We start from the raw sequence: 24,424 nt of genomic DNA on the forward strand, positions 1-24,424 counted from the left end.
TTATTAGTCCAACAAATGCTGTTGCATGCTTTGGCCACAGGGGGGAAGCATTGTGTTAAAAACGTTCATTCTTCCGGTCTTCCAGATACAGTATGGTGCATGAGTTAAATATACTGCAGTAAAAAAATGAATTTACTCACCCAGATATTAGTTCTTTGGCAACCTGACAGTTATATCAATACAATGTCTACAAACATAGTAATTTACAGAAAGTCACCGAAAAAAAAAAAACAGAAAAACTGCACGGTTTGAAACGTCTTTGTTTTTTATTTTTTTACTTTGTTACATTTTATTATTTATCAGGTGTGTGTGTGTATGTATATATATATATATATATATATATATATATATATATATATATATATATATATATAATGTATGTATGTGTATATATATATATATATATATATATATATATATATATATATATATATATATAATGTATATATATATATATAATGTATATAATATATATAGGACGCTTCTAAATTACAGGCTATATACAAAGCATTTAGAATATATACAAACTACTTATAAAGACAATACAAAATTATATAGGAATTTACAAATAAAAATTGAATAAGTATATTAATACTATTAATTGATTAATAAGTAACAAGTATCAAACCATATGCAGCACAACATCAATTTGCCACCCTGTCTCAAATAACACAGCCTCCTTGATTATTGACGTGTCCGGTGTTGAGCCTAGGGTCTCTGCCAAATAGCGTCTCTAGCGTTATCTGGCACTGTAGGTGCCAAACACTGTCTCTAGCACAATTGTAACAATACAGTAATGATGTGCAATATATTGTATAACCTATGGATTTTATATTTTAATTGTTTTACATTCTTTGTCAGAGAACATTGTACTGCTAATTAGTGGATTTACTACTGTAGCGGTGCACAATACATTGTAATCGTGTGCGGAGCATGCGAAAATAGTTCTCTGTAACTTTTGTAGAAGTATATATTTATTTAAATAAAATATTTAGTATAATACACCTGAAGTTAAAATATATGAGGTTGCGATACTCGGCAACATATTCTTATACGAGAATTAAGGATGTTCTGTACACGTTCAAAGTAAAATCATTGAAATGCGACACTTTTCAGCAGACAAGATTCAAAGATGGTGGAAAAAATAAACTAGGCATGCGCAAATGAATTCGTATACGCGCTGACTTATAGCACCGCCTGCGTCTGAGTCATTGGGGATTGCTGTGAAAAGAGAGGCAGTGAGCTGCAGTCAGACAAGAACGATAGTGCGATAAAGTTTTGTACAAAAACCATGGAGCGCTACAGAAAAGAAAAAACACTGGAAATGCGCAAGAACCTCATAGGGTAAGTGCACGTGTACAGCTGTCTTATGTGGATGTGACACCCTGGAACTATAAAGGTTATTTATTTATTTATACATACATACCTTTTGATCTTTGATTGAAGGTGACAATATTAGTGCAGAAATGATCACACGAATAGGTAAAGTGAATCTCGGGATCGTTTCCTTGCATTTACAGACATGTTTTTTTTTTTTTTTTTTATATATTTTTTTTATTTACTTTGAACTGTATTATGATTTTGCACACGTGTCATTGTTCCAATGCTGCTTTAAAGGCGGTGCTCTTGAGCCTTAGAAGCATTTGTAACAAGACGAACTGATTTTTATAAATCTATAAAATAGCACTGTGTATATATAATTAAGTATTTTAATGTAAAATGTATGGAAAGGTACCTACTGTTATATTTTACTCTTTTTGGAAAAGGCACCTTTTCAAATAAAAATAACCAGACTTGCTTCCTGTTTTAAAATGCTTATTAAGCTTCCAAAAACAAAAAATAGAAAGAGCTGGGACTAAAAAACCCATGAGTCAAGAGCAGACAGCAATCTAAACACACCACTCAGCCATAACCCACACAGCTATCGCTTTATTCATTTCATAATAAAGAAAATATTTATAGATACTTTTTTTTTTTACATGGGATTGAACCCACGCTTTAAGGGGAGAACGAAATATACACAGCACCGTACTTTGTGCTGAAATTCAAGCTATATAAATGTAGAAATGCTCTGCAGTCTACTCAGACATGTCACTCTGTCCAAGCTCTTCCAATCCAAGTCTGTAAAAAAAACAAAAGTAGTTAACTGAGGAGATGGTCCATCCTGACTCCCTTGCAATGCCAGACTACTTTCATTCATAAATACTAACCTGGAAACATGAAGGTATACCTGAAATACACTGTCTGGCCACTTTAGGACTGAATGGAGTCTATTGCACATGGTGATAATCAGGGAACGTGGTGGTCAACCCAGTATTAGGTCCTAATAAAGTACAGTGCCTTGCGAAAGTATTCGGCCCCCTTGAACTTTGCGACCTTTTGCCACATTTCAGGCTTCAAACATAAAGATATGAAACTGTAATTTTTTGTGAAGAATCAACAACAAGTGGGACACAATCATGAAGTGGAACAAAATTTATTGGATATTTCAAACTTTTTTAACAAATAAAAAACTGAAAAATTGGGCGTGCAAAATTATTCAGCCCCCTTAAGTTAATACTTTGTAGCGCCACCTTTTGCTGTGATTACAGCTGTAAGTCGCTTGGGGTATGTCTCTATCAGTTTTGCACATCGAGAGACTGAAATTTTTGCCCATTCCTCCTTGCAAAACAGCTCGAGCTCAGTGAGGTTGGATGGAGAGCATTTGTGAACAGCAGTTTTCAGTTCTTTCCACAGATTCTCGATTGGATTCAGGTCTGGACTTTGACTTGGCCATTCTAACACCTGGATATGTTTATTTGTGAACCATTCCATTGTAGATTTTGCTTTATGTTTTGGATCATTGTCTTGTTGGAAGACAAATCTCCGTCCCAGTCTCAGGTCTTTTGCAGACTCCATCAGGTTTTCTTCCAGAATGGTCCTGTATTTGGCTCCATCCATCTTCCCATCAATTTTAACCATCTTCCCTGTCCCTGCTGAAGAAAAGCAGGCCCAAACCATGATGTTGCCACCACCATGTTTGACAGTGGGGATGGTGTGTTCAGGGTGATGAGCTGTGTTGCTTTTACGCCAAACATAACGTTTTGCATTGTTGCCAAAAAGTTCGATTTTGGTTTCATCTGACCAGAGCACCTTCTTACACATGTTTGGTGTGTCTCCCAGGTGGCTTGTGGCAAACTGTAAACGACACTTTTTATGGATATCTTTAAGAAATGGCTTTCTTCTTGCCACTCTTCCATAAAGGCCAGATTTGTGCAGTATACGACTGATTGTTGTCCTATGGACAGAGTCTCCCACCTCAGCTGTAGATCTCTGCAGTTCATCCAGAGTGATCATGGGCCTCTTGGCTGCATCTCTGATCAGTCTTCTCCTTGTATGAGCTGAAAGTTTAGAGGGACGGCCAGGTCTTGGTAGATTTGCAGTGGTCTGATACTCCTTCCATTTCAATATTATCGCTTGCACAGTGCTCCTTGGGATGTTTAAAGCTTGGGAAATCTTTTTGTATCCAAATCCGGCTTTAAACTTCTCCACAACAGTATCTCGGACCTGCCTGGTGTGTTCCTTGTTCTTCATGATGCTCTCTGCGCTTTAAACGGACCTCTGAGACTATCGCAGTGCAGGTGCATTTATACGGAGACTTGATTACACACAGGTGGATTCTATTTATCATCATTAGTCATTTAGGTCAACATTGGATCATTCAGAGATCCTCACTGAACTTCTGGAGAGAGTTTGTTGCACTGAAAGTAAAGGGGCTGAATAATTTTGCACGCCCAATTTTTCAGTTTTTTATTTGTTAAAAAAGTTTGAAATATCCAATAAATTTCGTTCCACTTCATGATTGTGTCCCACTTGTTGTTGATTCTTCACAAGAAATTACAGTTTCATATCTTTATGTTTGAAGCCTGAAATGTGGCAAAAGGTCGCAAAGTTCAAGGGGGCCGAATACTTTCGCAAGGCACTGTACATTGTGTGTACATTATTGTATTCATTGGAAGTTGTTGTGTACCACCGTTAGTTAGTTCAGTAGTACATTCTATATGTTGTGTGTGTGTGTGTGTACTTTTCTGAGAGCTGTATGTTGTCTTCGGCAGGTTGTCCTGCAAACTGTTTTTTCCTGACAATCCTGTGAAGATTATCAGAGCTAAGGGCCAGTACTTGTATGATGAAGAGGGCAGACGCTATCTGGACTGCATCGGCAATGTTCATCATGGTAGGAAAATATTCGGTGTACACACCAAACAAAAAAGCTTATTGATAAAATAAATGTACAGACATACAGGCACCCCTTCTATCCCCAGATTACATGCGTTCATACATACAGACACATTCTTGTGTCCCTAGACTGATGCTCATTAACATAGGAGGCTGTGGTTAAAGAAAAGGGCTTGTAACCAGGAGGTCCCCGGTTCAAATCCCGACTGGCTCACTGTGTGACCCTGAGCAAGTCACTTAACCTCCTTGTACTCCGTCTTTCTGGTAAATGACTCTGCAGCTGATGCATAGTTCACACTCCCTAGTCTCTATAAGTCACCTTGGATAAAGGCGTCTGCCAAATAAACAAATAATAACGAAAGAATGCACTGTTTCAGGTGTGACCCTTGTTTTGTAGATCTGATTGCAACACATTATTAATCCAACAGTATGTGTATTTAAAAATGTCAGTCAGTGTAGCCTCCCGTAGGAAGACGTGTTCTAGGATTGGTGTTTGGCCTGGTATCATATTTAGTTTTTCTTTCTTGTTAGTTGGCCATTGCCACCCACTGGTTGTCCAGGCAGCCTCGTCACAGATGGAAGTGCTGAACACAAACACTCGCTTTCTCCATGATCACCTGGTAGAATACGCACAAAGACTCTCCCACACGCTACCGGAGAAACTCAACGTCTTCTATTTTGTCAACTCAGGGTAAGCTCCTTCCAACACAATAAGTTCAGTCTTCAGTTTCCTCAAGTCAGCATATTTCTTCTTTAATTACTGGCAGGGTTTCCATGGAACAATTTTAATAAGTGAGGGGTTTTTTTCTCACGCTATTTTGGTAGTGCCTTTAGGGTAATTTGGGTTTCTTTGTAGTTTTCTTGTAGGAGAGAAATTCTCCTTCCAAATGCAAATAACCTAATTAGTATTAAAATGCGGGAGGGTATATTTAAATGTTTTTGTCTACGTTCCAGATGTTTTTAGGTTGCATTGAAGAGCCACACAGCCTGCCTCATTTGGCCACCAAAACATGTATTAAAAATGTACAGGAAGCGAAACAAAAACCTATACATAGCATTAACTAAAGAAAAAACCAAAACAACATTCCATAAGAAAGCATTGTGTACTCTTCTTGTATTATTTGCTAAATGTTTTTTGACTGCATATTTATTTATTAGAAACCTATTATACATGTACATATATAATATACAAGTTTTCCTATAGAACTGTGGCTTCAGAAATTATGATCCTTATAGTCCATGAACTGAGCTAAAATACCAGCATTTAGTTTAATGATATAAAAATGATCCAGTCAAAATGTTTAGTACAGTACATGTTTTTTAAATACTGGTAGTAAATCTACAATAGGTTACCCTACTCGCCCACATTTCCCACTACATAATATTGTTATAATAATAAATACCTGAATCCGAATTCTGCAGGGACAGTGCAAGGCTATCTTGGTTTGGTTTTGTTTGTTATTGGGGATCCAGTATTCCCGGTAGCCCGAACGAGTTCAACACATTTCTCAGTAGATGCTAATCCACCCGGGATTTTCTGGAACTGTATTTGTCTTTTTGAACAGATTTGTGGAACCAGCAGGTTTTCGTTCTTCTTAAGCACATCTTGCTTGATGAATTAGGTTTAAGAGATTTTACTTTAACTATAGGTGTTCGCTCAAGCCTGGTACTGTTGCTACCCTGCAGCAATAATACAGGAGACCACTGGCATGAATTCTCAGCTATGCCAATTTTTGGGTACAAACGTGATGCTGGTTCACAGTGTAAAGAGCTCAGCACTGTTGGGAGTGGAGATTGTGTCCCAGGCCTCTATGCTGGTTCACAGTGTAAAGAGCTCAGCACTGTTGGGAGTGGAGATTGTGTCCCAGGCCTCTATGCTGGTTCACAGTGTAAAGAGCTCAGCACTGTTGGGAGTGGAGATTGTGTCCCAGGCCTCTATGCTGGTTCACAGTGTAAAGAGCTCAGCACTGTTGGCCTGAAAGAGGTCACTAGTTTAGAGAACCTCTATGCTTCACTAAAAACAAAAAGGATCAAAACCTAAATGATCATCAGGTATGAAGGAAGTAGAAAGCTCATGTACACTTAGACTGTCGTGATGTGTAATGTGTGTAATATCTCAACCACAGCTCCGAGGCGAATGATCTTGCCCTTCGATTGGCTCGTCAATACACCCAGCATGAAGATGTCATTGTTTTGGACCAGTAAGTGGAAGCATTGCATTTTAGTTTTATTTAAATCTCTGCAAACCTTGGACTTCAGGGCAGGGAACTCAGTGGAACATTATTTGATTTTATTGCTGTCTCGTTTCATTATCAGTAATGTTGAAAACAAATTATATATTGTACTGTTCCACCAGGATCTTCTAGTCTTAGTAGACAATTTCCCAGTAAAATAGATACAATATTTCCATTTGTTTTCTGCAGTTTTACCACCTATTGTACAATGTTATGGAATTGTACTAGGTGTGTCAATCAATTAAAATTGATTTAGTTTATAACCACAACATATAATAATCATTTATTAAAGACATTTCAGTCCATGGGCAGCAGGATTACAAGAAAACAGTTCCGTCTCATGTGACAGAACCCGTCGATGGAAGTAGTTTACACAGCCGTGGCCAAAGGTTTTGCATCTCCCTATAGAATTAACTGATTTTGCTTCATAAAGTCCAATGAAACCTGCTGAATAATGTTACGTTAACATATTGAATTACATACCGCTTTGTAGTTTTCCATATACTGTCAAAAATTTAAAAATGTGACACTTCCAAATCTAACATGGCTTTTGCGATATCATTTTGTAGTTTCTTTGATTACATGATGTTAAATAAAAGATCAGCATTATGTTCTGATGTTTTAAATTATGGCTCAATCCCAGAATTCTAGGTGGTACAAAACTTTTGGCCATAGCTGTAGTCATTCCCCAACTTTTGGCCATAGCTGTAGTCATTCCCCGTTGATCTATACAACCTGGAAATGTAGTCATTTCCAGGTTGTATAGATCAAGATTTCAAAATACAGAGTGATTCACAATTCGAGCAACACTGTCGACACATTACAAAAACTGGAGGGTACGTGCAGAGTGATATGCAAAGGAAAAACGTCAATGACAGACACTGTGTGACATAGTGTTTGGCTACCAGAGGCTACAGTAATGTAGAATTGAAAACCGAGCAAAAACAACAATGTTACACAAATGATCAACTACCCTGTATATTAGATAACCTTTCGTGTATTATTTTATAATATTGATTTTGACTACATTTTAATTGAAAACATTGCAAATTGTTAAATTGATCGAATAACCTTTTTAATGTCAGCTTGTATTGGACAAGAGCGTCTGCTAAGAAATAAATAAATAATAATAATAATAATAGTAATATTAATATTGAGAGGCCTCACAGCTCTTGTGTTTCTTTATTCAAAGTGCGTACCATGGGCATTTGACATCGCTGATCGACATTAGCCCCTACAAGTTCCGAAAACTTGAAGGACAAAAGGAATGGGTTCATGTGGTATGTAATTGTGGTAGTGTTTCATTATGTATACTTTTAAGGGAGTCATAACCATCAGCTGTTAGCATGAGCATCTTTATCACTTCTCTCCCTAGCGCTGTTAATTAAATCTTATCTTTCTATTTCTTGCATCCACTATGGCAGAATGTTGCAGGGGACAGGGTTAGGGTCACACTGTGGTGTACCAGATGTACTTTATTATTGAGGGGTGCTTTAAACTGCTGAGCTTTTTAAAAGGTGTCGTAATTGAAACGGAGAATTATACAAAAAATCCAAACAACAAAGCATTAATTAGGATAACTGGATGCTCATCTCCATACCCAGTTACATTTTGTGCATGTGCAGATTCTACACTGTTCCACGCTTCCTTGTCCCTGGTCAGATATCACTGCCTGCAACAGGGTCTCGCTTATACACCGTGCCAGTCTGATACAGGAAGTGATGCAGTACCCGGAGGAGCAGTTTTTCTAAAGCTATAAAGTGGAACTTTGCATATCTCCATTTCAAATTAATTTAAAAATTAAACAAATAAATAGCTTCAGCAAAAATATAAGATGATCAGTGATCCATATTCCTAAATACTGCTCATGATTGATAATAAAATCGATTTTGAAGACTGGGCTGTCACTCTTAGATACTTAACTACCTTGAATCGGTTATGTCTAGTCCAAGTATTGTGTTCTAGGTTTTTTTATATATAAATGTTTGTTTCTCTGTAGGTTTAAATGAAGTTTCAGGACATGTTTTTTCAAATGAACGGATTTTAGAAATACTATTAACAAATGTATTTTCATTACAGGCCCCAATTCCTGACACCTACAGGGGCAAGTATAGGGAAGATCACAAAGATGTGGACCAAGCTTACGCTGATGAAGTGAGACAAGTAATAGATAAAGCACACAAGAGAAACAGGAAGGTGAGTTACTCGCACATCTCCTCCTGGAACACACACGTGCAGTATTGCAGAGATGTGGGATAGAGATGTTGAATAGTAACTGCAGTACGCAAAGCAGAGCTTTAAATTCAGCTTCTATAATTATGCCCCACAAGGGACTTGTCAAGTTCTAGACCAGCAACTCAGTTAGTCCGAGACTCTCAAGGAATCCCCTTGTCAAATGAAAACCTGAGACAGATTTGCTAGGAGGCGCTACGGGCACATTTTTCTAGTCAGAGTAATCTAGGGCCAGCATATTTAGAGAAAAAAAAAACAAGACCATATTTTATATGATCCTTGCTTTAAATCGTTGTGGCCACCTGTTTTCAGCCAGCTTGGCAAGCGCACGTATTGCTTTGCCGATTTACCAGTTGACAGATGAGATCAGCTGGGTTTTTTTGGGGGGGATAATTAATAAATGTATATTAGGCTGCAGTTAAAATTCTCAGCAGTCTTTTTAGCAGTATAGCTTGTTAAAATAGAATTATGCAGCTCATAGAAAATATAGGTAAAGGTCCATGAGACTCCATCAAAATGAAACTCAAGCCACCTTACTTACATCTCCTAAACTAGGTAAGACACTAGAAAGATGCGCTGCGTATGTGTGGAGGAGGTGTTGGGAATGAGGGCCACCCTACTTACCTCCTTGTACTTTAACTACAATAGCGACTAGGCCCAAATGTTGTTGTTTTTTTTGCACAGATTGCTGCATTTTTTGCTGAGTCATTGCCAAGTGTTGGAGGGCAAATCATTATACCAGCTGGCTACTTTCAGAAGGTAGCAGAGTAGGTATTATTTTATATCTCCTGGTCACTCTGTCATACAGATCAGATCTAATTTGCATGGTTCAAGGAACAACTAACTAGTGTAAAGCAGGGATTTGTTGCAATTCCTTTTCATGTAGCTCGAAGTCCGACCCCCTATTAAAATAATAAATAATTAGCGAGAGCAACCTTATTTCCTGTGCTGTAGGTACTAGGAAGTAGCATTCAATCTATAATTGCATATCCCAAATTTATAGGGAAGATCCAAAATATATTTTACCTAAAAAAAAATTGATCAGTGATAATGAACCCTATTCACAAAACTGTTTTAAGGAATGTTTTTTTTAAAGCCCATTTTGATTCATCAATTCTTTACAATGTGTAGGGCATAATGTCGCTCTTATTTACCAGCCCTTTAAAGCCACGTTGCATTGGTTCTGTGACCTGTTCTTAACAGCAAGGGCTCACCAGTATGACGTTAACACAGACACTTGTTTGTAGGTACGTGCGCAGAGCGGGTGGAGTCTTTGTTGCTGATGAGGTGCAGGTGGGGTTGGGCAGAGTTGGGAAACACTTCTGGGCATTCCAGCTTCAGGGAGAAGACTTCACGCCTGACATCGTCACTATGGGCAAACCCATAGGAAATGGACACCCCCTTTCCTGCGTGGCTACAACACAGGAAATAGCAGAGGCTTTCACTGCGACAGGGGTGGAGTACTTCAACACTGTAAGTACAGTACATCCTTTTCAGCACAATCGTGCATTCGAGAAAAAGTCATCTCAATACAGCTGGCATTTCTAGCCCTGGGGTAACTCAAATGGAATAAGTGGGCACAACATAGTTGTGAATCGGGATAATGTACAGCAACTATGAAGTAGAGCTGTGTTCAAAGGTTCTAAGGCTTGTTCGCTAACCAGGAATTCAAAGGTAGTTCTGAACCTTCAAGGTTCGGCAGGCATGCGCTGTCAGATATTTTTTCTCTGTTAACATGAACCGTTTGACAATGTGTGAAATACTATAAAAGGTGACCTTTTGATTTGTGTAATATTACTAGGAACTTAATACAAAGGTTGATGTATTAAGTTCCACTAACGAATCGTTACACGTAGCTCCTCTATATGGCTTCACTGCCGTGCATTGGAGCAGGGTATTATGCCACAGCCCTGGAGGGTACCTGTAGCAGCTGTGTTGCTTCAGTAAAACATGTACTAAATGCCCTTTCACAGGAAGCGTTTCGCGTCAGTGAGCTTATCATTCATTGTAAGTGTACAGCTTGTGGAGGATTTCACACCGGTCATGTAGCATAAAACGGGTGGTGTCTAAAATATACTGTGTCCCTATTTCTCTATGAAAAATATCCTTCAACGTGGCAAATAAGAGTGTTTATTACCGTGTTCACCCAGTCTGAAGTATTTTGTTGAGCTATGTTTCGTTTTGGAGAAAATCTGCATTTATTTTCAAGATGGGACCAGGAATAAATGTGTCTTCGAAAGAAACATCGGGGTGCCCTGCATTGTGCAAACTATTTTGCAAGTAGTAAAGTGTATGTATAAATTTATCATTATTTTATAAAAGTTGCAACCCTACTTTTTGGGTTCAAAAATAAATTAGCAAGAGTTGTATATGAAGATCCCAGCGGGGTTACAGTAACATCTGATCTGTGTTTGGAATGTGAAACTGTTCAACAGCGGATGGGTCGCTTCAGCCTGTTTGCTTTTAATTTTGTATGGCTTGTTTAAAAACCAGCAGTTAATCACTTTCATCTGCGTCAAAGATTTGAAATATTTACACCAGCAATTTCAAACCTGGCGAGACAGTATAACCAGAAACACTCTGTCAATGACAGGCCACGAACTGGGTGACCAAGAGTCACAACACCTGCCCAAGATCGACAGATCATTTTGCAGCATCTTCGTGATGTCAATTGTTAATCAGCACAATAAAAAGTCACTGCACCTGCTCTAAAACAGAGTTTGTCATTTTTCGATCACATCTAGTGAATTTTATCCAAATATAAGTGATAAGTTTCTTTTGATGCTCAAATATAAGTGATGCTCAGTATAGAATGCCTTTAAAAGGTGGACATAAAAAAACGAAATATTCTACAATTTAGTGTTTACTGTTTTTTCAGGTAAGCATTTCAGTACGTAGGAACATCCGTTGTATAATTTTAGAGAGAATAATACATTTTGAATGTGACAATGCTATTTTTTTCTGCTTTAGTAACTATTGCTTAATTGTGAAATATCTTCAAATAACTATTTGTGAAATAAACACAGCCCTCTTTATTGGACAAAATTTCCATTGTGCTGGCATCTAGTTTGGAGGGAACCCAGTCTCATGTGCGATTGGACTGGCGGTTTTAGATGTCATTGAGAAAGAGGATCTTGGTGGCAATGCGACGAAGGTGGGCAGCTACCTCCTGGGACTGCTGAATGAGCTGAAGAACAAGCACCCCATTATTGGAGATGTCAGGTACCTTCTACGATTACTTGTATCTGGCCTCTGATTAGGTTAATGAGGGCTGTATAGTAGAACAGCTCACACAAATAAGAAACTGTACATGTACTGCAGTATATATACACACTGTATTAATGTGACTTATACATTTCATCAATCTATATATCTATGAATGTGCTTGTGATGTCATTTACTACATAGTTAATGATGTTATGATCTACTGTTCCTTTCTATTTAGTGCTTCAGGCATCATGGCATTGGGTTTATGTATCCATTTGTTTTCCTTTATTCTGTATTGTACATTATCTAATTTGTATTTCCTCTAAAACTACACAATGTAGGTCATTCATGTTGTTCATTTTTTGTAAAGCTGAACTGTTGGTTAATTTACTTTTTTATCTCTGATCTTTGATAGGTGGTTCTGTATTATTCTTTATAATGTTGTACTCTTCTACATATTTCATGTTACATTTTTGGCAAAATATACCATAAACAAGGTTGCTAGGTTTGCATGACAGGTTTCTTATGAGTGAATATCTGTTTTCTATGTTGCGATTTCACTTTTATCTTTACACATATATGTGCTCTTATAGGTTTTAATATCCTTTAATGTGTCTATGATCCGTTTGTTTACTTTGGGCCAAAACGTCAGCTAAATTTGCATCCTTTCTAAAAGCTATGATCGGTGCTTTTGGCAATATGTTTTTCTGAATTATGAACGAAAATGCTTCCAAACTATTTTTTAAACATTGGGTAGTAACTTTGAATATGTAATTAATGGTATTGTAATTCTTTCAACCTTCTGTTCTCTTTTATTATACTCAAGTAGTTCACAAGTAGACTTGTTTCCTTACAGAGGTGTTGGGTTGTTTATTGGGGTGGATTTGGTAAAGGATCCAGAAGAAAGGACTCCAGCCACAGAAGAAGCAGACTATGTGGTGAAAAGGTGATTTTATTTATTTCATTAAAATGTCTACTGTACCAACTACTTAATATAGATATACAACATGTGTCTCTGATTTAAAAACGTCCCAAAATATTTCCACCCCTATGATATTTGTGTTGCGTGTGTAGGTCAGTGAAACTGATTAAACAGAGCTTCAGTCTGTCAGCTCACAGTGGAAGTATCGTCCCTTTTTAAAAGCTTTATTGAAAGCAAAGGTTCTGAGGCTGGAGTTTTTATATTCAGCCTGGATTTATTGAAAGCAAAGGTTCTGAGGCTGAAGTTTATATTCAGCCTGGATTTATTGAAAGCAAAGGTTCTGAGGCTGAAGTTGAAGTTTATTTTTAGCCTGGATTTATTGAAAGCAAAGGTTCTGAGGCTGAAGTTAGTATTCGGCCTGGATTTATTGAAAGCAAAGGTTCTGAGGCTGAAGTTAGTATTCAGCCTGGATTTATCCAGGGAACAGTTGGGGTATACTGGGGTAGGAGCACTGTTAGAAATGCCAGGTAAAAGTTGACAGTGTAGTAAGTGACGTGGTCTCTTATCCTGAATGCTGATTACAACCAGCACAACAGTACTCTCTATGAAACTCTAGGGAGGTCTCAGGGGCTCTTTCCTGGTTAAATAAATGCATTTGTCTGTTTCAGATTAAAGGAAGAATATATCTGCATGAGTACAGACGGGCCTGGGAGTAATGTCCTCAAGCTTAAACCACCAATGTGCTTCAATATGGAAGATGCCAAATTTGTTGCTGAAAAAATAGACCTGATACTGACAGGTAAGGTTGTAACACTGCACCACTGTTACCACTCATGAACAACTCAAACAAAACCCACCGGGTTCAGCTTGTGTGAAAACAGACCACGCCTATTCCCATACATGCCAATTGAACAGCATTTGTCACCTGTCACTTCTTTTTTTGTTTTGTATCTCCAGTTTAATATATGCAGCTATGGCCAAAAGTTAAGCATCACCTAGAATTTTAGGATTGAGACATCATGTAATAAAAGAAACTACAAAATCATAGCGCAAAAGTGTTAGATTTCAAATGTTGCATTTATCAATTTGTCAGTTTTTCGTTAATGGAAAACTACAAAGTGGTATGTAATTCAATATGTTAACGTAACTTTATTCAGCAGGTTTTCGTTAGACTGTCCAGGCTATGCAAGTGTAGCCACTACCATTCATTCATCTATATCTAGTATTCTCAGAATGTCTTCATCGTATTACTTTACAAAAAATGCACAAAATGTTACTCAAACCACAATGTTGGTGAAAATGTTATTAATTAGTAAACGAAATGAATGAAATGAAACCAGTTAACTGCTGGCACTGTCATTCCATGTAGAATTGAATGACATACTGCAGTTATACTGTAAATGTTTCTGGCACCATAATTCAGGGCAAGCATTGTGCTTTAAAACATGCAGCAGCAAAATAAATGTGCACTTTTTTTTTTGCCTTGCTTAAAAAAAACACTTGCTTGATAGAAATGTGATAGGATTTTTTGTAAAGGATGTTTTTTTTTATTTCTTACAGATATGAAGGGGAATTTAAAAGCCACTGACGCAGTGTCTGGCTGAGAGAAGGTAGGTATTTTATGTACCTGGTAAAAGATTTCACAGTATTTTAGGTTAGCAGGAGGTGTGTGTGTATATCTATCTATCTGGATGTTTGTTTGTTTTTTAAATGTTTTTTTAAAGCTATTAACACATTTGTGACAGTTGGTGAGCTTTGTATTTTTATTTTATTTTTTTACATAAAACAAAACTGAAAAAATAAGGCACAATTTCATTAAGGCGGTTGTTTTTACATTACGTACACCATAGGTGCTTGCAGACAGTCCACAAACAAGAATTGTGAATTAAACAGTTATGGTGCAGTTCTACAGTTCACATTGCAGAAAGTGGTGAAAATAATGGAACGAAAGGAAGGTTCTGGTGAAAAATGAAGATACATACTGTATATATTTCTCTTCTGTTTCACTTGTGCAGCGAGCGACGGTGTGGGTGGGTGGTTGCAGACATTGTTGACAAAGCCTGTAGACCCCCACTCAACTGGAATAATCCATAAATGAGTGTAGCTCCCCTTCAAACCGTGAGCACTGTCTCTGCCTTTATTAAAAATACTTTCCTGTTTAAACTATACTGACGCTACGCTTGCGTCTTACTAGACAACAATAAGTAAGTCTGCATTTTTTTTATTGGTCCGCATTGCGTATCTGCTTACCAGTTATGTGAACCCCTGATTATGTATCAAGAGGGTACAAGGTGTTGGAAAGCCATATTCTCTGCAGAAACATGTAGACATAATAAATATACGTTAAAATTTGGTGACGTTGGTGTTTTGTAACTGAACTGTATCCCGTTAAGACCACCCACGCAGCATTTGACAGGCTGCACAAAATGTGATGTTATCAGCCAAAGTGATTATTGGTTGTTAGTTGCGTTGGAAAGTAATTATATCCTGTGGTTACTTAGTAAAGCCCTGCGACGCAGCATTTGTCAGGCAGCACAAAACGTGACAATAAGCGGGTTTGTGAGAAGTAATTGAGAGGTCATTTCTCAAAGAACCTATGGTGCATGCCAAGAGGCTTTTGAAAAAATAAGCAGTGCAAACTTTGCACTGGAGCAAATTCTCTTTTGGTTTTGAATGAATGAATGAATCTGCTTTGTGTTTAAATACTGAGAAACCCCAAGCTTGCCGTACTGGAGCCCTGCTTCATGCAATGGGATTGAAATAAAATTCCTACCATTTTAATGTGTAGATTGCTGTACGTGCAGTTATTATGACAACCCCACAATAGTAGGGCAGTGTATATATATATTTTTTATTATCTTTATTGTATTTTATAGAGGGCATGGGCAGTATTTACTGTAAATAGCTAGAGTGGGGGACTGTGTTACCGTTACTGCCGCTAATGAGAAATTATGGTAAAAAACTTTGAGCGTGGTCCATTTGTCAAAATGTTCTTTTTTTAAAAAAAGTGGATATTTAATAAATATGTATGTAGTTATAACATGATGTATACTATACTGTTAATGATATACATCTATTTGAGTAGATTATTAATGTTTATCTAATAAAACATGTGAAAAATTATAAAAAATAAATAATTCACAGGGCTCTAATATTAATATACGTTATTGTGAGTATACTCATCTGTGACGTGTATAATGGAATGGCTCCCCTAATCAGGCTTGTAATCATGTAAGCACCAGCGGTCCTACAAAAGACCATGATTTTGAAAGGTGTGCCAGGGGAAGCTGAAGTGTTTTATTTTCCAAGAGATAACATCTACATTAACTGTGTGTTGAATGTTAATCTGATATTTTGAAATGTACAATACAAGAATTGTTCACTTCTGTAAAGTTCTTTAATGCAGGACAGATAGCAGTGTGCCTGTTAAATATATTTACATTTTGACAAATGTGTTTTACTGTGATTCTCTTTTTTTTTGTTTCAGATCTGTGTTTTGGATATTCATTTCCAATGAGTGGATCTGCCTTAAATTTTAGTCAGTGTTGTCTATGTTAATATTAACTGTCAAGCAGTATGTGATTTTTTATTACTTTGATAAATGCAGTGCTTGTGCAACTTTAATCCAGCCCTGGTTAATGTACTGTGCTGCTTCCAGTAAAAAAAAAAAAAAAAAAAAAAATACAACAAGGCAACCAGATTACAGTGGAGCGTGCCTATCTCAACCATTCCAGGAAATATCTGACCATATTAAACATTACACATGTGAAATCTAAATGGAGGCTCCAGAGCAGTGAAGCATTAATCGGACAGGGCCAAGTTAAAATTAATTGTTGAAAGGATATTTCAGATTTACTGAAGAGCATTTAACATATTTAGAAGTTTATTTTCAGTTAGTATCAGGATGTGCCCACTGTGCAGTTTTATTAGAGTAAAATAAATGTCAGCATCTTACCTTATAATTTGCAAGTCCTGAATTGTCTTTATGAAACTGTAAATTCAAATCATAACATCTATGAAAAATGAATAAAACCTACATCCTGAAAACTAGTTCTCCAGTTAAAAAAAAAAAAAAAAAAAAAAAAGTTATTGTGCAATAAACATGTTTTATTGGCAGCAGTGTGGAGTAATGGTTAGGGCTCCAGACCGGAGGGATGTGGGTTCAATCCCAGGTGGGAGACACTGCTGCTGTACCCTTGAGCAAGGTACTTTACCCAAATTGCTCCAGTAAAAACCCAACTATATATAATGGGTAATTGTATGTAAAAAAAATAATAAATGTAAACAATGTGATATCTTGTAACAATTGTAAGTCGCCCTGGATAAGGGCGTCTAAGAAATAAATAATTGCTCATTAGTTGTGAATTTAATTTGGTTAAAAAGGAAGGTATAAAACTATTTTACCCAATTATGCCTGTGAAGACCTTGCACTACAAGTCAACCTAGTTCAGAAAGCAGCAAGGGGTAGTTACATTGGGGTTTGATGTACTTAGTTTTGTTAAGTCACATTTTGCATGGGATGTTGTGTTCTTTAAATTAGCATCTAAACATGGCACACAGAATAGCCAGGCTTTCAAGTTAATAAAGTGTTTTTTAAAAAATGAATTCCCTTACTATAGCATTCAGTTGTACTGCCACTTCTTCAAAAGATGACTAATGTTGTCTTCCCACTAAATATACAAATATGGTTGGCACTCAACCTGGGGGTTGCTGTTCAAGTACATTCAGAACACTTTGCAAGCCAACCGATTAGCCTTTGCTAGTGCTAGAAAGCTTCGTAAAAAGTCATGCAGTTTGTCTGTAAATTAAGTGCTGCAGTAAAACAAATATAGGGAAAGAAATTAAAGGGTTAGACAGGACTAAAAATGCAGATGGGGATTTGTTCTTTAATGGTATGTTATCAAGAAGCATTAACTGGAAAGAATTCATTCTAACCAGCAGCAAACAAGTGTTTAAAAAAGTAACTAACATTACACTACAAAACATGCCATCAGATTTTCTGTAATCAAATTCCTTTAATGACTTAACTCTGCATATAGCCAAGACAAGAGATAAATACAGAAGATATATAAACCAGAGTTTACGACCAAGTATTTGCCCAAGACAAACTATAGAGGAATGGTTCAGTGGGGTAGAGGGGTGTCCTTATACATATTTGCAGGTTTCAAGGTGTCTGGTTCTAGAGTGCCGTTTACACGTTTAAAAACCCAATTGTAATCTAAATCGCAAAGCTTTTATAAAACTAAGGAAAAAAAAAAAAAAAAAAGTGTTTAGAACCTGCATCAAGGTTGTCCTTTGCTACCAGCCATCAACTATACATCATAGCACTTTCCAATGATTAGAAAAAAAACCCTCCATTTCACTCAGTAGCTATGCATCTTGCTTCCACACTTGGCACAATTTAAACAGTAAAGTAAATCTAGAAACACACTGAAATTACTCAAAATTGTTTTTTTATTTCAAAAGCTCCCCGACAGCTTCGATCGCATATTGTGGTAAATCCAGTAGACAAGTAAAATACAACCTTACAATACATTAGATTCAAAATAGGTACCAAAAAGTACAGTAAAAATAACACTTCCATCTCTGGAAATGTATATGGACACAAAATATAAAATAAAAAGTGGAAAAGTGACATTTGCTTCCCCAATTCCTCACTTGTTCTGTACAAATGGAGCATGAGTCTTTTAAATCTGCCAACTCCAAAGGAAAGTCAGCCCCCGTATTTACTGCAGCAGTATGAAGGGGACCCTGGATCTTGAATTCTTTTATTTTAGTCCTTAAAAGTAAAACAAAAAGATAAACATGTTGCAAGCTGTCTGGATGCTACGGAGTGGTATGAAAGTTGAATAGCAAGTGTAAGCATGGTCTACAGGCAAGTTCCTAATGCTGCACAGAATGCTCCCTTTATTTGCAATTTTAAGAGATCAGGTTCTATTAGCCCTTTGGGGGGCCAAGAGTCAGATGCTTTATTTTTTAAATAGGAGTCGAATTGAGCAGGAATTTAGTACAGGGCATATTTATAGATAGACAATTAAAGAGGTGCTACTAGAATGCAACTACAAGCACTGATCCCTTGGTACAAATTTACAAGTTTTAGCCTGGCCAACCACCTTCTCAACCCTTGTTCACACACAATCAATTCAAATAGCTTGTGGTAAGGTTGTGTGGGAAATGCCAGGCTCAGTTGTCCCCCAATAAAAACAAATGGACTGGTGTGCAAAGCCACTGTTAACAGCTTTTCTATAGATCAGTAGCACGGATCCATTTAAAAGATCCAGTCCAAAAACGCTCAAGTTCCCCAATTGAGGACTTTGGAACAAGTTACATAATCCAAATTGACTAAATCACATATCCGGATTATGGCACTTTCAGAGAGCGTTAACTACGCATCACTAGAACTACATTGTCAAGCCACCATAATCATGCTTCAATGCATACCTGTACTACATGTGATCAGTATGGCTTGTAGCTACTCTGGTGGCCTCCACGTCTTGGAGTTTTTCCATAGCTTGTATTGCCCTGGTCTGGAGAATGAAAGAGAAAGGGGCTGAGTTCTATTGCGCAAAGACAAGTTAAACAACTAGAATTAAAGATTTAATGCTCATACTTACTGTAATCATAACCCCCCTGCCCATATCCGTAGTAGCCAGTGTAGTCGTAGTTTCCGTATCCACCATAGCCACCGTATCCTTGCTGTCCACCATAGCCATACCCCTGGTTGCCATAGCCCTGATTCCAGTAGTTATTGTAACCCTGGTTCCAGTTCTGGTTTTGGCCTGTAAAATAAAATGCCTTCTGTAAAAGGTGGTCTTGATCTGCGCCAGGAAAAAGGCTTGTCAACTAGGACTAATAAACACTGAACTAAGGAAGCATGCCAACTGTTCACTACAAGTATTTTAGACACTTACCTCCTCCTCCACCACGGCCTCCCCTGCCTCTGCCACCAAAACTACGGCCACCGAACTGCTGCTGCTGGTAGACTTCCTTGGGCTGCGCAATTTTAATTTCACACTGTAAAGAGAGGGAAGTGTTAGTACAACACGCTTCTATAATGAATGTACTCTACAATTTACATTTAATCTATTTAGAGAGAGAAAGACTATTCAAGTTTAGAAGGCTTAATATGCATCTTATATCTGGTCAACATGCAGCAAATCTAAGGGTGTACAGAACACCACCTTCAAACTAATATTTAATCCACCACCCTCACTGAATAAACCCAAACTCCAGTTTGTCACAAATGTGGATCAGAATGATCTAAATTTAGGAAAGTCACATCCTGCCAATTTAAAAATTAAATGGTTTAGATTTCCTAAACTTGTTTATAAACCAATGGCAGAATGGAAGCCTCACCTTACCGTCTCCTACATACAAACATTCTTAATGCTTCAGTATAAAATAGAAATAAAAATATACGTACAAGGCCATCCTTCCCGTTTGTTACCTTGCTTCCACTAACGTTATGGTATTTTTTCTCAAGGATTTTTTTAACGGGAGATTCTTCTTTGAATGTGATGAATACAAAGCCCCTCCTTTTGTTAGTCTTTGGGTCCATTGGAAGCTCAATGGATTCAATCTGAAATGAAAGGCACGGTCAGAGAGCACAAATGTACTTCGATGATCAACTTAAGGTACTTGGCAAACAGGAAAGAGTTAATATTTGGTTACTTGTTTACCTCTCCATAGGTTCCAAAGTATTCTCTGATCTTTTCTTCTGTTGTCTCTGGGTTCAGACCACCAACAAAGATTTTCTTGACTGGCTCCTTTTTCATAGCCATTGCCTTCTTCGGGTCGATCTGTCGCCCGTCAAGCCTGTGCTCCTTCTGTTCCAGGACCTAAAAAAAAAAAAACCAACAACTAACAAGTTAAGCATCAGTCTTAAAACCAGCTTTTTTGTGGGTTCATTTTAAAGCTACAGGCCAAGTTAATGATGCAACACAAACATGCTTTGGACAGATTTTACATAGATTATAGAATGAAATGGCTACTTAATCAAATGAGTAGCCAGCACTAATAAGCTAACACATTGAAGCTGTTTGTTTACTCACCTTGTCTACACCAGCAGCTTCTTTGAAGAGGATAAAACCAAACCCTCTTGATCTTCCTGTGTTGGGATCCATCTTGATAGTGCAGTCAGTCACTTCTCCAAACTTGGAAAAGTAGTCTTTAAGGTCTTTTTTGCTTGTGTCCCAACTGAGCCCACCAACAAACATTTTCCTGCATGGGGAGACATTCAGTACCTTTTAGTTTGGATTTTAACCAGGTTCAGACAACAGCATGAAGCATTGGTGTCCCTTCATAATTGCAGGACTTGTCATCATTCATAACATGTCTGATGATAGGACCGTGATATTTTAATCACCGGGACACAATTTATTCTATGAATTTCAAAACTAAATTTTAGGAGCAGAGATAGAAAAGCCAACACCCTATAGTATTAGTAACCAAGCAGAACATGAAACAATTCCATTTAGTGGCCATGTAACACTGCCCAACGCAGAGGCCACAATGAACACTGCCGAACGAAATAGTACAAATAAGAGAAAAGCTTTGTTTGGGAAGTGGAGTGGCTGTATATCAGAGCACATATTTAATCCATCATAAAAATCTTATCTGCTCTTGCCAATCGATCCTGTACAGGAAAGGCGCTAAAGCACAAAAGCTGTATAATTGCAAGTATTCAGCCCATCCCCCACCCTATACTAGCACATGGCGCCAACAAAGACCGGAGGAACAAAGGAGGTCAAGCAGCTACCCCCCACAACAACTACACGCAATTATTTTCCTAGCACCTTCCGCAATAAATAATTGTAGCGTTTTATAACCGCCAATCCCTTACCCTGCATCCTCCTCGCTCTTGCTGGCATTGATCTGATCCCCTTCTGTTGCACCATTCTGAGGATCTCCCTCCGCCGTTTCCTCCTGCTTAACGTCGTCTTCCGTGTGTTCTGCTGCTTGTTCTGCTTGCTCGGCTCCATTCGATTCCTCCTCTCCCTCATGGCCGTTCTCGGAGGTTTCCATAAGCTGTTGCTCGGCGTCAGACATGATCTGTTTTTTTGTTAGTTACCTATACAACGAAAGGCGGTGTTTAAAACTGCAACTTCCTCATTGCAGTGCCCTCAAGGCGCGCTCATTACATACACGGCGGTCTCAGCACACCTCAAAATTAAAGTGAAGTCTTATTACAGTTAGCTTGATATAAGAAATATACGTAAACAAATCATTTAAATTTCACGCTAATCGTGATAAAACACACCTTAAATATCAAACATTAGCAAAACCGATTAAAAAAACACTTCCAAAATATTTAAAGCCACAGATGTTTTTAAAATTCACGAATATAATATAAAACCTAATTTCACCGGAACAAAGCGACATTTTCTTTTACTAGCGTGCGGCTTCTTACATAACATAGGCCGCATACATTTCACGGACAGTTTAACACTATATTTGACATAAAATACCGCATGACCGCAAACTAAAATCTCTATATAACCGTATTTGAAAAGGGAATTTCAAATAAAGATCACTATTCAGCGCCAAACAACTGTTACAATAGAATATATTTCTTACTGCTCACAAACGCAGAACTGGAGACTGGTCTCAAGATGGACTCTCCCTCACAATGCCAACTCGTGGCAGTTCTTATAGTACCGGGTAAGCTGCTTGGTTCAATAAAGACGATCCTTATTGGCCGTATACCACTGTCAATCACATTGATCGCCACTACTCATTGGAGTATCACACACTTACGCTCTCACCGCCTCTCTTTTCCGCCCACGGAGCATTTTTTAAAGTGGTTGTGCGCAGAAAGATAAAATGTTTTCTTTTTAAACAAATAAAAAGCAAAATAACACGTGATTAACTCTTGCCGTAAATATTTGTTTATCATTTCTTCACGACTTTTTAGATTTTACAACTTTTCCCATATTTATATGTGCGTTATGTTTTTTTTCGCAAGATACTTATCGTTTACATAAGGGGATGGAAGTAGGGCCGGAGGAGGGGTATTATTAACACTCGCATGCATGTCAGTGAGATGTTGCGTCTGCAGACTCAAATATACTCTGTGTTTTGTTTGTATTATAGTTTAAACGTGTTACATTTTACGCTTTGTTGACAGTTGCACGTAACCGATGCATAAGTTGAGTTGTTTCCACGAATCTGTGTATAATGTGCGTACGGCAACACTTATTTTTTTCTATATCACATAACAGGTCGTTTCCTTTTCATGTGGGCAGTGTTAGAATTTTGGAGTTTGTTCCATTGGATTATTTTAAAGACCTCATATCATTTTGTGTCTATCTGAAAACAAAGTTGTAGTTTTTACACGACTAGAGGCATAGGGTACAGGGATATGTTTGTTAGAAATTGGATTTTAAGAGGCAGGTTTATGTTTCCCATAAGCACCCTTGTTTCCAATGTGTGGCACTGTCACTTAAAAATGTTGAAGTTTAAATGCAATTGGGGTTAAACAGATCAAACCTAGAAAAAGATCCTGTAAGATGCAATGCTTTGTTTAAACGGCTATCTCAAATCCGTTATATTCTAAAGTTTGTGCCAGTGTTGCTTAAATTTACTGAAAAATAAAAAGGCCACTGAAGAAAAAAACAGCAAATGCCAAACAAAGCTATACAGAGGCTGATTGAATTGTAACTTAGCCTATACCTTCACAAAGTAACCTTTTGAAGGTGTTACAAATTCAATTGATTGAAAGCGATTTTAAAAAAATAATTTAAAAAAAAAAACACATAACAAGTGCTCTGGCTTTTCTGTTCCTTACCTCATCATGGATCATTATTGCTGTGTTGCCTGTGTGACAATGTGGGCAATAATCCTTACACTGTCAGTGCACTAGAGCAGACATTTTGAAAAGAGCTTTGAAACAGATTTTAAAGTTATAAGTGTAAAAAGTTGTCAGGATGTTAACAAGGAAAATAAAAAATACAGATGTTATTTAAACAGTTGTAGCAAAACCCTGCTACTTTTCGGCCCAGGGGACTTTTTTGACCTGAAAAAAGAAACAAGGACCAGGGGTCACAAATGGAGATTAGATAAAGGGGCATTCAGAACAGAAAATAGGAGGCACTTTTTTACACAGAATTGTTGGGGTCTGGAACCAACTCCCCAGTAATGTTGTTGAAGCTGACACCCTGCGGTCCTTCAAGAAGCTGCTTGATGAGATTCTGGGATCAATAAGCTACTAACAACCAAACGAGCAAGATGGGCTAAATGAAAAAAATACACCGGTTACTTTCCTAATGTGTGGCTCGAATGAAAGATCTAGATCAAAAATTACATCCAAATTTCAAATTTCAGCCTTCAACTCAGAAGAGAAACTACCAAGTGTAAAATCAGATGGATTTAGATTATTTCATTGATTCTGTGATTGTACAATGCTTTGTGATAACTGTCGTGAAATGTGCTATATAAAATTATATTGTAAAAGCATAATCTATGTTTTGTCTGAGTTTGACATTAAAACATTTTTTGACACTCATTGCTTAAGGTCAGCAAGTCAGAGTATTTTCAGCCGAGGTGTCCCGCGGTTTGAGTATCATCAGCATAACAATGAAAATGTACCTCCTGTCTACAGACAATATCACCCAAA

At 37.5% G+C, this 24,424-nt stretch overlaps 2 protein-coding genes across 4 annotated transcripts; one reads left to right on the plus strand and one right to left on the minus strand.

Annotated features, from left to right (window-relative positions):
* The first annotated feature begins 710 nt into the window (after positions 1-710).
* On the plus strand, positions 711-16,500 carry phykpl (5-phosphohydroxy-L-lysine phospho-lyase). Its single transcript, XM_034022201.3, has 13 exons — positions 711-1,344; positions 4,095-4,213; positions 4,747-4,906; positions 6,342-6,416; positions 7,642-7,729; positions 8,529-8,645; positions 9,366-9,448; positions 9,929-10,154; positions 11,749-11,903; positions 12,745-12,834; positions 13,479-13,609; positions 14,371-14,420; positions 16,298-16,500. Exons 1-12 carry the CDS (start codon positions 1,292-1,294, stop codon positions 14,412-14,414), a joined length of 1,341 nt encoding a protein of 446 aa, XP_033878092.2. The 5' UTR covers positions 711-1,291; the 3' UTR covers positions 14,415-14,420; positions 16,298-16,500.
* A 1,746-nt stretch (positions 16,501-18,246) lies between these two features.
* Positions 18,247-22,498, minus strand: LOC117973738 (heterogeneous nuclear ribonucleoprotein A/B-like). 3 transcript variants are annotated; one of them, XM_034926904.2, is made up of 9 exons: positions 22,387-22,498; positions 21,653-21,880; positions 20,862-21,030; positions 20,490-20,648; positions 20,258-20,389; positions 19,722-19,824; positions 19,425-19,589; positions 19,252-19,337; positions 18,247-18,589 (listed from the first exon to the last, which is right to left on the minus strand). In XM_034926904.2, exons 2-8 carry the CDS (start codon positions 21,856-21,858, stop codon positions 19,267-19,269), a joined length of 1,005 nt encoding a protein of 334 aa, XP_034782795.1. In that variant the 5' UTR covers positions 21,859-21,880; positions 22,387-22,498; the 3' UTR covers positions 18,247-18,589; positions 19,252-19,266. The 3 variants fall into 3 exon arrangements, with proteins under 3 accessions (XP_034782795.1, XP_033878093.1, XP_034782796.1); XM_034022202.2 differs by having other exon boundaries at positions 20,234-20,389; XM_034926905.2 differs by lacking the exon at positions 19,252-19,337 and having other exon boundaries at positions 20,234-20,389.
* Between the last annotated feature and the right edge of the window lie 1,926 nt (positions 22,499-24,424).

This window comes from Acipenser ruthenus, chromosome 23 (genome assembly GCF_902713425.1).
Source record: "Acipenser ruthenus chromosome 23, fAciRut3.2 maternal haplotype, whole genome shotgun sequence".
In the NCBI taxonomy this organism is placed as follows: domain Eukaryota; kingdom Metazoa; phylum Chordata; class Actinopteri; order Acipenseriformes; family Acipenseridae; genus Acipenser; species Acipenser ruthenus.